This window comes from Triticum dicoccoides, chromosome 5A (assembly GCF_002162155.2).
Source record: "Triticum dicoccoides isolate Atlit2015 ecotype Zavitan chromosome 5A, WEW_v2.0, whole genome shotgun sequence".
NCBI classification, from domain to species: domain Eukaryota; kingdom Viridiplantae; phylum Streptophyta; class Magnoliopsida; order Poales; family Poaceae; genus Triticum; species Triticum dicoccoides.
The window spans coordinates 88,518,027-88,532,334 of record NC_041388.1 but is presented as its reverse complement, the minus strand read 5'-3'; the positions used below and the strand labels follow the sequence as shown (position 1 = coordinate 88,532,334).

Here is a 14,308-nt window from a genome sequence, read left to right as displayed (position 1 = left end):
GTTGCTATAAGGAGAGATACAGACAATCAAAAGAGAGATATTTTCCTTTTTCTGAATAGCTAACAAGAGAATTATAAGGAATTTGAAGAAATGTATTTTACATTCTGAAATTTTATTAAAAAAACAGATGCACCTTATATAAAGGAACGGAGAGAGTATTAGCACAAAGTGTGAACTTAGTGAAACACATAGCCAAGTTGGCAAATAGTCCCTCCTTACCAAAATATAGAGCATATAATATTATTTTCAAGTCAAACCGTGTAAATTTTGACCAAACTTATATAAAAGGGTATCAACATCTCGAATACCAAGTCAATACCATCATGACTTATATTTTCATATGGTACACATTTGATATTGTAGATACATATGATTTTCTCATTTTAACTTGCTCAAAGTTAGTGAAATATGATTTTTCGCTGAGTCCAATGGGCACTATATTATGCCAAGGAGGGAGTATTTAATTTGCCCCAACAAAATCAAGAGAACCAAGACATTATCTACAAAATTTAGGGCTCCATATTTGGCGAGTCTTTTTTTAGAGCTATTTGGCGAGTCATGGGTCTAGGAGCTATTCGAATAGCATATCGGGCTTGGAACGTGTTGGCTTGTTGGGGCAAGAACAAATATTTGTTTGTTTTGGGGCATCAAAGCCCACTAGTGCTGATTCCCAAGAAAGAAAGAAAACACGAAGCCCACTAGTGCTTGGAACGTCCTCATCTCTGACTTCCCCTAAAAAAAAATCTCTGACTTCCACAGTCCCACTCTCAAAATCCTCGGGCAGGTCGGCTCCGCCTCTGCCATTTCTTCAGCAACCTTCCGCCGCCGCCGGGACCCTTCCATTCCCACTACCACTAGCCCCCCCGTCGACGGAAGTGGCTTCGTACCCAGGTCCCCCGGTGTCGGCCCCTTCCCCATTCATTGTCTACGGCTCCGTGACCACTCACCAGTCTGGTCTCGCTCTCGCCGGAGAGGCACATCGATCTGCTTCTGTGCGCTGCGCGGCGCTGCACTGCTCAGACTGGTGAAGAAGGCGAGTATTCATTATCGTCTCTGACATACAGAGTTACCTCTTCTCTTTTCTTCCCCTCAAGCTCAAGGATATGGTTGGATAGACTGTGTGTGTTCTTTTTTCTAGAGGAAAATGTGTGTTCTTACTGAGGATAGAACTCCTCCTGGATCTTTCTTGCTCTTGTGCAGTGAAGAGGCTGGGCCTGGGGTGGAGATGGGAGAGGCCATCCGCGGCATCCTCCTACGCGGCAGTGTGGCTTCAGAAGCTCGTGCTCTCTGTCTCCGCGCAGGCCAAGGTTGTGGCCGGATCTGATGCGCCGGCGACGCGGCCGGAGTTGGGGAGTGGCATAGCTCCTACGACGGACGGCGTCCCTGTCACAGCTCCCGCTCGTCCTCATCTGCGGCATCGCCGTCTGAACGGGAGGGGAGGAATCACGGCTGTTGGTCCACTTCTCTATTCCTTCCTTCCACAAGCACAAGACGGCGCTTCAGTTGGATTGGATCCCTTTGCTTCGCGGGCCTAAAAACTCGTCATTAACCACTGGAGTACGGCATTCGCCAGCGGCCGAGTGATGGCAGCAACCTTCTCCTTTGCCCGTGTGGTTGCTCTCTTCTTCCTGGTCGCTGCCCATCCCCATGGATGCTGCGGCTGCGGTTATCTGCCTGATCTGTTCTGCTACCCACCTCCACCACCTGCCCCCACCACCAATGTCCCCGCCACCAACGTCCCTGCATCCAATATCCCCGCCCCCAACTCCAACTCCAGCTCCGACGAGGGCTGGCTCGATGCCCGGGCCACCTGGTACGGCGCTCCCAATGGCGCCGGCCCCTACGACAACGGTACGACTACCATCATGTCTCTGAGGATTTCAATTCCAATTGCATTGCTGAATGCTGCTGATTGCGGCTCTTGTTTTCACGGATGGGATGCAGGTGGTGCTTGCGGGTTCAAGAACGTCAACTGGCCGCCTTTCTCGTCGATGACGTCGTGCGGCAACCAGCCCATCTTCAAGGACGGCAAGGGGTGCGGCTCATGCTACCAGGTTAGCATAACTGATGTCTGTCGCCGGAGTACTTACTTTTCACAGTAACATGCCGACGTTGTCGTTTAGTAGCAGTACGATTTCTTTCCCCGGACAGACAGCCTGTGATGTAACCCAATTTGATTCCATGGATCTTGGATTGTTGCGTGCAATGCAGATCAGGTGCGTGGCCCATCGTGCCTGCTCCGGCGTCCCGGAGACGGTGATCATCACGGACATGAACTACTACCCGGTCTCCCGCTACCACTTCGACCTCAGCGGCACCGCCTTCGGCGGCATGGCCAAGTACGGCCGCCACGACGAGCTCCGCCACGCCGGCATCATCGACATGCAGTTCAAGAGGTAGCTAGCTCCACCATCTTATCCTACTTAATCCCATCATCGTTAACTTTAACCGAGAACGACAAACATGGCATCCGTCTTTCCTTGTCCACCACTGGCTACTTTCCTTGCTGCAAAAGCAAATTCTGTGCTTTGCCTGCACTTTCGTCTCGCTAATTGTCAACAGCAAGAAGCATTTTGCACATCCTAACTTTACGGGATTAAAGATCCATAATCTACTGCTTTTGTTTGTTTTCTTGGTTGCAGGGTGCCCTGCCAGTACCCGGGGCTAACGGTGACGTTCCGGGTGCAGCACGGGTCCAACCCCAACTACCTGGCGATCCTGGTGGAGTACGAGGACGGCGCCGGCGACGTGTCGCAGGTGGACATAATGGAGTCGCGGCTGCCGGACAGGGCGCCGACGGGGTACTGGACGCCGATGAGGGAGTCGTGGGGCTCCATCTGGCGCCTGGACAGGCTCCGCCCGCTGCAGGGGCCCTTCTCGCTGCGCGTCACCGACGAGTCCGGCAGGTCGCTCGTCGCCGACCAGGTCATCCCGGCCTACTGGCAGCCCAATGCCGCCTACAGATCCCTGGTCCAGTTCGATGAGACGTTGCCCATGTCGCTTGTCACATCCGCTGCCACGAGCCGTCCTCGTCTTGTTCTACCTATGATGTATTCGGCGGCGCTTACGTATGTGTGGCCTTGTGTGCGTTGGATACTGGCCGTGTGATCATCTGCACTGCACTGCAGGAAGAAGAAACAAAAGATTGAACCTGGAGTATGGTTGTCTCTGTTGTAGTAGTATGTGAGTAGGAAAGAAAGCTTGTGTTTAGATGCCTGCATCAGCCTCGTTCGATGCAACGATCAGTTGTCATTGCACGCAACTATGTTAATGCAAGCAAAGTTGTGTGGAAGGATGAGACAAAGCTACAGCATATCGTTTCTAAGAAAGAAAGCGATCTCGCGACTGCCGGTAGGAGTGCTTCCATCCGCCGCCGTCCTCTGGCCGCTCCCCTCTGTCAACGACCTTGGTCGTCGGTGATGAGGGGGGTCACCGAGGTCATGTGGCGATCGTTTTAGCCTTTAGTAGCTTAGGTTTTGGCTTGTTCATCATCTTGACTTCGCCGGCGGCGATGGCACAAGCAAGGATGACGCGGCGGCAGCGGCATCCTTTCATGGACCTATGTCCTCGGACTTCACCGTTGTGACATCGTATTCTCCAGCGTTTGCACGAAGATTGGGAGGTAGTCCAGGAGCGATGCAGATTGTGGTCTGCATAGGCGGCATCTGAAAGATGGTGGATCGTGTGATGGGTTCGTGGTTCGTGGATGGTAGGTGTCGTTTTCTCCTTTGACGTCTTAATCATGCGGGGGTAGCAGATCTGGAGTTCGATAGCCTGTGCGGGATGTTACCTCGGTCTGATTCGTTCAATAGTAATGTTTTCGCCTTTGGCGAGCCAACTTGGAGGTCCGCAAAGCTGCATCTTGGAGGTCTGCAAAGCTGGATATCAACGATGGAGTTGCGTCGAGTTCGGGTGTGGAGATGATCCGTCTTTTTTTTTCTTTGGTGACTGTTGTGATGATGCCGAAGGCAGTGACGGACGTTGATGTTAAGCTCAGGGGATTCTTCGATTTTGATTGTAATTTTCTTTTTTGGATGGCGTTCCTTTGTGTAAAGCCTAGCGTACTGCTATTTTTTTAGTTTTGTCAGATTGAGTGTGTACGTGACTTGTACTATGATCATATAAATGAGCCACATATTACCGTTAAGAAAAGATGAGACAAATCTAATTTCCCAAAGGAAATTAGAAAAGATCGACTCTCTGTACAACCCCTTAAAAATATCAACAGAGAATCTCCATGTACCCATCATAATAAAGGATAGAATGGTATTTAAAAAAAATATGTTCGCCCATACGCGACCTAGGCGTACATGGCATACCCGAGCATATTTTGGCGCCCTCAGCTTTTTGCTATCTTTTTTTTATCATCAAAAAATGTGGCGAATGTAAATTAGTAAAGTTTCAAGCAGGGCTTCTTTGTGTCTCTTTAACCGGGTTTTGTTATGCTTTATTCTGATTTTTTTGTTTTCATTTTCTCTTTTTCTTTGTCATTTATTTATTTTTTGTTTTTCCAAATGTGTGAAATTTTAAACTTTAAATTCTTAAACTTTTTCTCAAATTTATCAATCTTTTTCAATTTCTTGAAATGTTTTTGCAAATATTTTTAGTGAAATTATATTGAAATTCCGCGAAAGATTTAGAATCCATGAACATTTTATTAAATTGATGAATTCTTTTCAAATCCGCGAACGCTTGGCTGGCCTAACAGGCGCCCTGCGGGGCGATGTCGCCGCCTAGTTGGGCCAAGGCCTAAACGTTTTTTACCTGTCTATTCTTTTTTCTTCTCTTTTTTTGGTAATTCATTTTATTCCTTTTGAAACTTGTTCAATTTTTTAATATTGTTTGGATACTATTTTTCTTATTTTTTTAATATTTTTTAAATTTTACTATAAAATCCAGAATTTTAGAATTTTTCTAGAATTTAAAATATATTCCTGTTTTCAAATTTTTTGTTCACAAATTTAGGAAATATCTGTGTTTCATAAATAGTTGATAATTTCTTTTAAAAAGTATGTGGTGTGCAATATGTGTTCAAAATTTTTGTCAATTGTTCGGCATTTGTTAATAAATTTGGAAAAAGTGTTCCAAGTTTGAAATTCCAAAATTGCTGACAAATTTCAAGAAATGGCCAGGACATAAGAAAATGTTCATATTAATTGATAATGACGGAAATTGCAAAGGACAAAAACATTTGAATATGGAAAAACTACATGCTCATGGATGCACCCATCTCCGTCTGGCCTAGTCTCTGAACTAGTATTTTTTTTGGACTATGGACAAATGACCCCAACTTCTTGCAGTCGCCTGGCATAGATATATGAGACATCCATGTCAGGTTTGGACGATTACCGACACCACTTGCACGTTGCGACACGTCCGGCCATTTATTAACCTATTTCATCGAGAGAACTCAAGAAAATGCAAAACTTGTCAAAAATAAAAACAACTTGGCATGATGCCTTGAATTGGTCATAGAACCTGGCAGGAAAAATTGGGATCGTTTGACGGATGAAGAAAATGATGTGCTTTCAAACAGACCCTTCTGGCCTACCCGAACACTCTCCGTTCAACATGATATATTTTTTGACATTCTTGAAATGACCCTAACTTTTACAAGAAAATGGGCATGCCCATGTTAGGCATCCATGTCAGGTTTGAACAATTTCCGACACGTTCGACCATTTATCGGTCTTTTTTGACCAAGAGAACTCCAGAAAATGCAATTTTTTGAAAAACCAAATACCTTGGCATGGTGTCTTAAATTGGTCATATAAAGTCATGGGGAAAAATTAGGTCCATTTCAAGGATGTCGAAAAACAATGTGCTCTCAACCGGACCCATCTGACCTCAGCTCGAACACTCTTTATCGAACATGACCTACTTTTGGACATCCTTCAAATGATCCTAACTTTTGCAAGCACGCGGGCATGCCCATGGTAGGCATCCATGCCATGTTTGAACAATTTCTGACACCGTATGCAAGTTGTGACACGTCCTACCATTTACCAGCCTTTTTTACTATGAAAACTGTAGGGGATTACCAAGTTTGTCAAAAACTTAAACAACTTGGCATATAAGCCAATGAAAAAATATTGGGGTCGAGAAATAACGTGATCTCAAACGGAGCCCTTCTGGCATATTTTTGAAATGACCCTAACTTTTCCTAGCACATGGGCATGCCCATGATAAGCATCCATACCACACTTGAAGGCACTAAATTATTTAAAATCATAATTTAAGCAGGTGCTTCAAGCTATTATTTTAAGTTTTTAACATAACTAATCAATACAATGGGATAAAATTGAAAAAAATGCTTTTAATTAAAAAAGAATTTTAAATCATAATATAAAATTGTTACTTAAAATTATTATGTTGGTATCCAAACAATGTTTCAAATCTTCGAACATGTTTTAAAAAGGATAATAAATTTCAAAAATAAGAAAAATAAATTAACAAAAAGAGAAGAAAAATAGAAAAGAAAAAAAACTCATAGGCGTTAGCTGAACTAGGCGACAAGATCGCTCCCATCGGGCACCTGCTGGCCCGGCTCAAGCACTCACGGATTTGAAAAAAGTACATCAATTTTTGAAAATATATTCTGCCAACTTCGGCTTCCCATAATTGTTCTCTCTGACTTCGGGAACCTTCTTATTCTTTTTTACTTTTCTTTTTACTTTTTGCTTTTATCTTCTCTCCAATTTTCTTTTTTTGGGTTTTTTTCTTTCATTTTTCATTTTCTTTAACATTTTCCTTTTTGATGTCTATTGTTAATATTTTTCAGCAATTCAAAAACTTTAGAATATCAATTTGTTGTTTGGAATTTCGAAATATGTAATGCTTTTCAATTTTTTTTTGAAAAATAGTTCATATTTACAAAAAGAATGTTTGGAGTTTTGGTTTTTCTTCATATTTATTAATCAATGTTCAAAAAATTAGGAAATTTTCAGAATTACAATTTTTGTTCATGTTTCAATTTCTGTTCATATTTATAAATTTTCAAAAATTCAAAAAATTCACAACAAAAAAATGTTCATAAATTCAAAAAGATATTAAAAAAGGCAGCCCAGTCCATGTAGCACCCGCTTGCCTAGGGTCCAAGAAAAGGTCCGACTACTTTGGGTCTATTGTACGTAGCCTTTTCCTACATTTCTACAAGAGGCTGTTTCCAGGAAATTCGAAATAATTTTTGCACTGCAAAAATTTCATCGGGGTTGAAAAAAATGTTTCAGCTGTCATAAATTGTTCACAGACCGAAAAAATGTTCAAAATTTGAAAAGATATCGAAATTCCAAAATATTGTTCACTAATTAAAAAAAGATCCCCTTTTCAAAAAGAAATCACAAATTCAGGAAATTCAAAATAATTTTTGCATTGCAAAAAATTCTTCGGGGTTAAAAAAAATGTTTCGGCTTTCATAAATTGTTCACAGACCGAAAAAATGTTCAAAATTTGAAAAGATATCGAAATTCCAAAATATTGTTCACTAATTAAAAAAAGATCCCCTTTTCAAAAAGAAATCACAAATTCTGGAATTGTTTGAGGAGTTTTAAATAATAGTTCGACTTTCACAATTCGTTTAGAATTTAAAAAATGTCCCCGTTTTCAAAAAATTCAGCAGAAATACAAAAAATGTTTGGGGAACTAAAACTATTGGTTTCAATATTTTTCGTATTTTTTAATTTCAAAATTTGTTATTGCTTTTGAAAAATGTTGGAAAAATTCAATAAATATTCATGATCAATTTTTTTCGCTCTTTTTTAAAAAAGTTTGTGTGTTGACATTCTGAGCAATTTTAAAAGACGCACGCATTTTATTTAAATTTCTGTTGTTGTTTTTTTTAAATGCATATATTTGTAGTGTAGGAAAAAATTTAAAAGACTAATTGTTTTATTTAAAAATTATTATTATTGCGAGCCTTTTTTGAGAAATAAAAAAGGAATGGTTTTTTGAAAAGAAATAAGAAAAAGGCAGAAAAAAAGAATGGTTCGCTACCGTAAACCGGTTGCTGAGGGATAGTTCTTGTTGTCCGTGTTTCCTAGTTAGGCACTCAAGCTTATCAGCTCATATGCCTAGCGAGGAGCGGTCAGGAGCGGGAGTTACAAGGTTTGATCCCTCGCACTACCATTTCTTCTTCGGTGAATGTTTTTCATGTTTTCACGTGCGACAATTGGTCGGCCCAATCGGGCAGCCTTCTGTGTGTGGCGTCGTCTATTTGACTCTACTACGCGAACGTACGACGTGTACGTTACAACGGGAGACCCATCATACATACGAGTGGATATGATTTGCCAAAGCTCCATATCGCCCTTTGTACATTTCGTGGAGGGAGGAGGGGGGTTGTATCGAAGCAGGGCTCTTTTAAAAATCGATCATCACATTGGAGGTTTATGGTTGACGAAAGTTGGAATCAATCAGGAAATGGAACCACCTCATCAACATCAATGCGAACCTTTTTCGTGTACGCTACATCATAAACAATGCAGAGAGAGTAAGGCCAAAGAGATAAACTCCCAGAGGATATGGAGATAAAGAAAGATACAATTCATCTACTCCATAACCAACTCACAACGATTTCAAATAAGAAACTTATAATATTAATTTTGTTACAGTACAGCCAGATGAAGGTACTTCTCAATGGAATTTTGAAAAATTAATCATGAATGACGAATTTTCTGATTTCTTTCCTCTAGATGAACAAGTGATACGTCCAAAATGTATCAACTTTTACAACCACCTCACTCGTAATGTTTAGCCAAATTCTTGTCAAATTGGATTAAAACTGCTGGAATTGACGGTTTTTACGGCTCTTTTTTTCTGTGTTGTCTTTACGTGATGGTAATATACACTAATGTAATAAAAGGTAAATATAGGTGACCAGTGAGCTCCATGCGAAAGGATCAACCATCGATGGAAGGAAGGCCCATTAGAGCTTGGATGGTGGGCCCATGCAACAGTTAGCTAGACCTACGCCCATGTGCCGTGTGGGACCCACCAAGCTCCAATGCACCCATAAAAACCAGACCGGGTCGGAGGTGCGATAAAAAAGGTAAGAGCATTACTAGTAGAACCCTCAAACCCTCAAACCCTCATTAGCGTTTTAAGGGTCCAAAAATGATCTTTTGTGCACTTTTACGGGTTGAAAAACAGGGGCAAAGATTAGAACCCTCAAACCCAACCCTTATAACGAAATATTCCCCATGAACAACGTTGTCATTGCGCGCGGGAGGTCGACGGGGCGGCCGCCGGCGACGGGGGCGACTAGCAACGGCGGTCGCGGGCGTGGACGCGGGAGTTGGCAGGATTGTTCCCTCCTGCGCGAGTATAACCGCCAAATGAGGGTTGGGGTAGGTTTTGCTCCCCAACCCTTACTTTTGAGGATTGGGAGAGGGTTTAAGGGTTGGACCTTTAAAAAAAATTGAGGGTTTAAGGGTTAAGGGGTTCTAGTCTACGGCTTTTTTTCGACAAAAACGGTAAAAAAGCAGTTATGTTTAGGGATTTGAGGGTTTGAGGGCTCTACTAGTAATGCTCTAACCAACATGTTTGCCCGTGTTTTGTTTGAGGAGGGAGCTTTCTTTTAGGGAAATGGAGTAGGGAGGCCGGAAACAGAAGAGCTTTCAGGACTCACGCTCTCAACAGGATCCGGCTAGATTTTCTTTAGAGGAATCGCCCAAGACTAGGAGATGCGGCAGCCCACATATAGTTAACTAGACAGGAAGTGTGGCTTGCCGCACCCCACCTGCCCAGCCACATCCAACCTGGTATGCGACGTTTTTTATTTCATACGTTTATAAGATGAAATGCAATAGTGTAATGGTTCAGTATGTTACAGCAAAAGTGCAAGGTTCAGTAGGTCACGACAATTTGTTTACAATATATATTACACAAGGCAACAAAAAAGGGAATAACTATGCACAGTCTCTATAGGCAAAATGTATAAGAACATGTGTTACACAGAATTTTATTGTCTAAATTTTTTGCAGTTGCACAGGTCACATGTTACAGATAGATAAGGAGACCACATGATAGAACAAAAAAAAACTAATGAGCACACAAGCCTTTGTTTTCTCCCTAACAGACTGACTGCTTTACTTGCGATGATAGCATGCAGAACTTTGTGTTTGTTGATGGTGGAACTTGCACAAGTAACTCCACACTTAGTCTGACAAAATGATGGCGGCTGTCCGACAAAATGATGGCGGCTTCCATGTATCCATGGAGCCGCCAGACCTGAGAAGCACAAAGAATGAAAACAGGAGTAAACTGGAGATGTCATGAACATAAATTTGTCAAAAAGTGCAGGATCAATGCACAATATTTATCAAACTGAAACGTGCTAATTGGTATGAAAGTACAACATTCACTTAATTTTATGTGTAAAAAAGGAGTGCTTACATGATTAATGGTGGATGTAAGTGTAAAGGAGGCAATGTAACTACAATCATCTATGATGATGCCTTCACAACAATAAAAAATACTCAGCAAGGCCTGGAGACTCACATAAGGGCATAATCTCCATTAAAAACTTGATTTTCAGTAGGAAGCGCCAAAACTCAGATCAATGCATAATATAGTAATAGTGGTTCAGTGTAAAGCAACAATTTAGGGGCAAGCACAATATAGATATGATTCAATACAAAGTACTCCCTCCGTCTCAAAATAAGTGTCTCCCTGAGATTTTAAATTGGGTTAACAGGTTAAGCATCTTTTAAGTTGAATGATAGTATGATGCCAAACAGAACATGCTTGTTAGAATGCATATTGAATAATACAAACTGAATTTCAACTTGGGATCATCCGATGTTAACACATATAATATTTTTCGACTTGCAATATAACTATACCAAACCACAAGTGTTTTTCGATTTGGATATACATGGGACCAAAAAATGTAACTAAAACTGCAACATGATATGACAACTACCACAACCAAAAAGAGAGCACGGGCATGCTCATGTTTAAATCGGAAAGAGAGAAAGAAAAAAAATTAACTGTGCCTATAACAAAGAGGAAACAGAAGAGAGGAGGGAGAGGGGTAAGGGACCTTCCATGGCGTCACCTCTAGCCGGGGAGGGCCGGGGCAGACAGGCGAATCATGAGAAGGAGGCTCCTCTCTACCGGTGGAGAAGGAGCAGACCTCAAGAACCCTTCCTTAGTTCCTTTTACTGTCGGCGTCGTCCCGGTACAGATCAGACATAATTTAAATTCCCTTGCATAGAAATGCATCAGGTTCAATCTCTTTGAATGAGGAAAAGTACAGGTGGTACAGTACACAGCAGCCTTGATAGCCCTTGTGTAGAAAAAAAAAATAAAGTCTCCCATCTTCCAACAAAATATAAATTGCAACCCTACAGTTTTGACATGTGCGTCGACATTAATGTTTGACTTAACCAAGTAAGTAGCAGCGCTACCCTTTCGACGCAGGTCCATTTATTTGATTTTTTGGAACAGTTTCGACACACTGCATGAATATTTCACATCACTATGCTAGTTGAATCGTGGAGTTGATGTCAATCAACATAAGTGTTATATATCAAAGTAAGTAAGCTGGCCATTAATAAAGCATGGAGCTAAAGTAGATCAAGTGGGCTACCTTAACGCCTTCTTGATTCCAACAGATCTTGTATCCATTTTGAGGCCATCAAGTAATGAATCAAACTCCTACAGTTATAGCGCAACGTCGATCATAAAAAATGTAGACGTGGGATTTTAGTAAGTGCCAAATCATGATTCTTTATAGCTGCAAGTACCTCCAGCCAGCAAGCATGCGCGCAGCCAAATCATGAATCTTTATCACCTGTACTTGCAAAATCTGTGAAACAAGGATGTTTTCAGTTAGTTGAAGCTAGATATGGCATGCATCTTGGACGACTACCACACATACCATGCATCAAAGTATGAATTAGTATGAAACTGATCATCAACTTGGTCCGATTTCTTGAAAATCCATTGAACGACATATATATATATATATATATATATATATATATATATAAGGTAAAACTGTGTCTACCATAGCTTGCCACAGAACTAGTTAAATTTCCCTAAACTTCTAACGGTTCAAAAGTTATCAAAAAATATGAAATAAATATGGGAGCATCTCTCTAATGTAATAAGATGATCCAACGGAGGGATTGTCAAAATATGCATCTATGTGTCCTCGACAAAAATAATAAGCATTTCAGCTCACTGCGACATAAATATATACTGAACTATTTGTTTTTTTGTCCATGACACATACAGTCGTATTTTTTTAATCCCTCCGTTGGATCATGTTATATTATAGGTGTGTTGGTTCAGTATTTTTTTTAGAATTTTTGAGAACTTTTGCACCGTTGAAACCCTTAACTAGTTCTGTGGCAAGCACTTGTAGAAAATCCTACTCATATATATATATATATATATATATATATATATATATATATATATATATATATATATACTAAGAAAAAGCAACAAGTTTTACAATTCCTTTTTCATCATCCGTGTAAAACGCAAGATGCATGCCAAAAAAGCCCAACAGCTAGCTAGTTTATACTAACAAAAATAAATCCTTGAGATGTAGGAATCAGGCTATTGAGTAGTTGGAAAAATCCATGAATGATGGATCCACAAACACTCGCAAGAGATTCTTTTCCCGATGGTCTCTTCAAGAAAGATTAACTTCACATCACTAGTGACATGTAATTTGATATGTTCAACTACGTAGTAAGTATATAAGTGATATTTTCTGTTGGAAATTTATCACTCACTGCTTCATGTAGAGTAACTTGAGTTTGCTTGAATCAAAAAGTGACTTAATGAATCATAAAAAGGAAACTAAACATCCAAACCAGTTTCAGTCAATCAGGGGATGTACATGTAGATTTAGGGGGTAGGAGGGGCAGGCGGGTAGCTCACCACGTACGTCGCTCGTAATCCCCATCACGTGCAGCCGTGCAGGAGAGGAGGCAGGGGCTGACCGTCCTTGCTCCTCTGGCCGCTCTCCATGGCTACGGTCCATTCCTGGGAGAAAAGAAGCACACGCGGGGCAAGCGCTTGGTGGTGGAGAAGCAGCCCGAGGTGGACCAGCCGCGGATGTGCCGCCGTGGTCGCTAGGACCTCTCTGCTGCACCTCCTGCAGACTTCTGGCAATGCACTCGAGTCTACCGTGTCTATGCCGGCGACGCCCTCGGTAGACTCGTGTCGAGTGCTTTTTTACCCAACCTGAAAAAAGAACATACCTAGCGGTGGCCTGGTTACACATTTCGTTTGGAATGGTGGGGCAACATCTATCGGCATGAAAAATTAATTATCAGCATTCTATCGTATGAAAGTAGGACCAATCAGAACATAATAAACCACATCTGAAGCTTGAAATTTTATACTTTCAAAGGAAAATTAACTCTTGGTAAAAGAGCAACACTCAATGGAGTAGGACCATTAAGCAAGCAAAACTACAGAGGCAAGCATGATGCAAAACTAAACCCCATGGTTACATAGAATGACATTTTGAATATGAATCAACTATACGTACACACTAAAATTGTGCCAATTGATTCCCTCAATTATGATAACACGATATGCACATATTTTAGAAATTAAGTAATTCCTTAATATTCAGAACATCAAATATTCAGAAACCATATAGGAATCCAATGAAAATTAAGAACTATGACTGTCACCAGAGACGCATTTTTAGGATGGTACGGAACACCGATATATCGACTCAAATTAGAATTACTACTATAAAGGATAGCCATAATTCAGGAAAAAAAAACTTCAGACATCCAAATATACTTCAAAAAAAGAAACATAACATCCGTTGCGAGTGACCAGTAGAGAAAGACCGTGATATTTTAGTCGAGGAAGACTAGTTAATGAAAATGCTTGACATCTTAAGATCAATATCAATGCAATTTGAGTAGAGCATTAACACCTAATCAAGTAATGGCCATTTATTAGCAACACCCTCTGCACCTAGCAACTACACAGTCATCAGGCTGCACTGGCTATGGCAGGATTGTCATATGGTCCAAGTATGAATACCTGATCACATAATGGGCTTTTATTAACATGGCGTAACCTAAGGAATGCATGAACTCAAGAAATAAATAAAAAAACACAGAAAGCTTATTGATGCATTTCCCTTCCGGTAAAACATATCAAGAGGCAACATGAATGATTGAAAGGACCTGCAGAATTTAAATGGAAGCACACCTTGGAGGATAGTAAAGTAGTGCCAGTAAAAAAATTGTAGCTTTTCACGGACAAGGAATAAAATTCACATCTACTGGATATCAGATGGGAACAAAATGGAGGAAAATAGCAT

General features: G+C 41.1%; 2 protein-coding genes across 6 annotated transcripts in view; one reads left to right on the top strand and one right to left on the bottom strand.

The window, feature by feature from the left end:
* The first annotated feature begins 1,204 nt into the window (after window positions 1-1,204).
* Window positions 1,205-3,212, top strand: LOC119299575 (expansin-B3-like). Its single transcript, XM_037576767.1, has 4 exons — window positions 1,205-1,851; window positions 1,945-2,054; window positions 2,212-2,396; window positions 2,643-3,212. Exons 1-4 carry the CDS (start codon window positions 1,584-1,586, stop codon window positions 3,106-3,108), a joined length of 1,029 nt encoding a protein of 342 aa, XP_037432664.1. The 5' UTR covers window positions 1,205-1,583; the 3' UTR covers window positions 3,109-3,212.
* A 6,635-nt stretch (window positions 3,213-9,847) lies between these two features.
* LOC119299573 overlaps window positions 9,848-14,308 on the bottom strand; it is a 6,383-nt gene continuing 1,922 nt past the window's right edge. For 3 of the 5 annotated variants that reach the window (XR_005146225.1, XR_005146224.1, XR_005146227.1), the window contains 5 exons: window positions 12,898-13,220; window positions 11,748-11,809; window positions 11,591-11,658; window positions 11,042-11,206; window positions 9,848-10,227 (listed from right to left, as the gene is read on the bottom strand). Coding sequence is in view for 1 of the 5 variants with exons in the window: in XM_037576765.1 (XP_037432662.1) it covers window positions 11,592-11,658; window positions 11,748-11,809; window positions 12,905-13,203 (428 nt within the window). In the remaining 4 variants the exon portion in view is untranslated. The remainder of the gene's footprint in view (window positions 10,228-11,041; window positions 11,207-11,590; window positions 11,659-11,747; window positions 11,810-12,897; window positions 13,221-14,308) is intronic. The other 2 variants (XR_005146226.1, XM_037576765.1) reach the window with 2 other exon arrangements.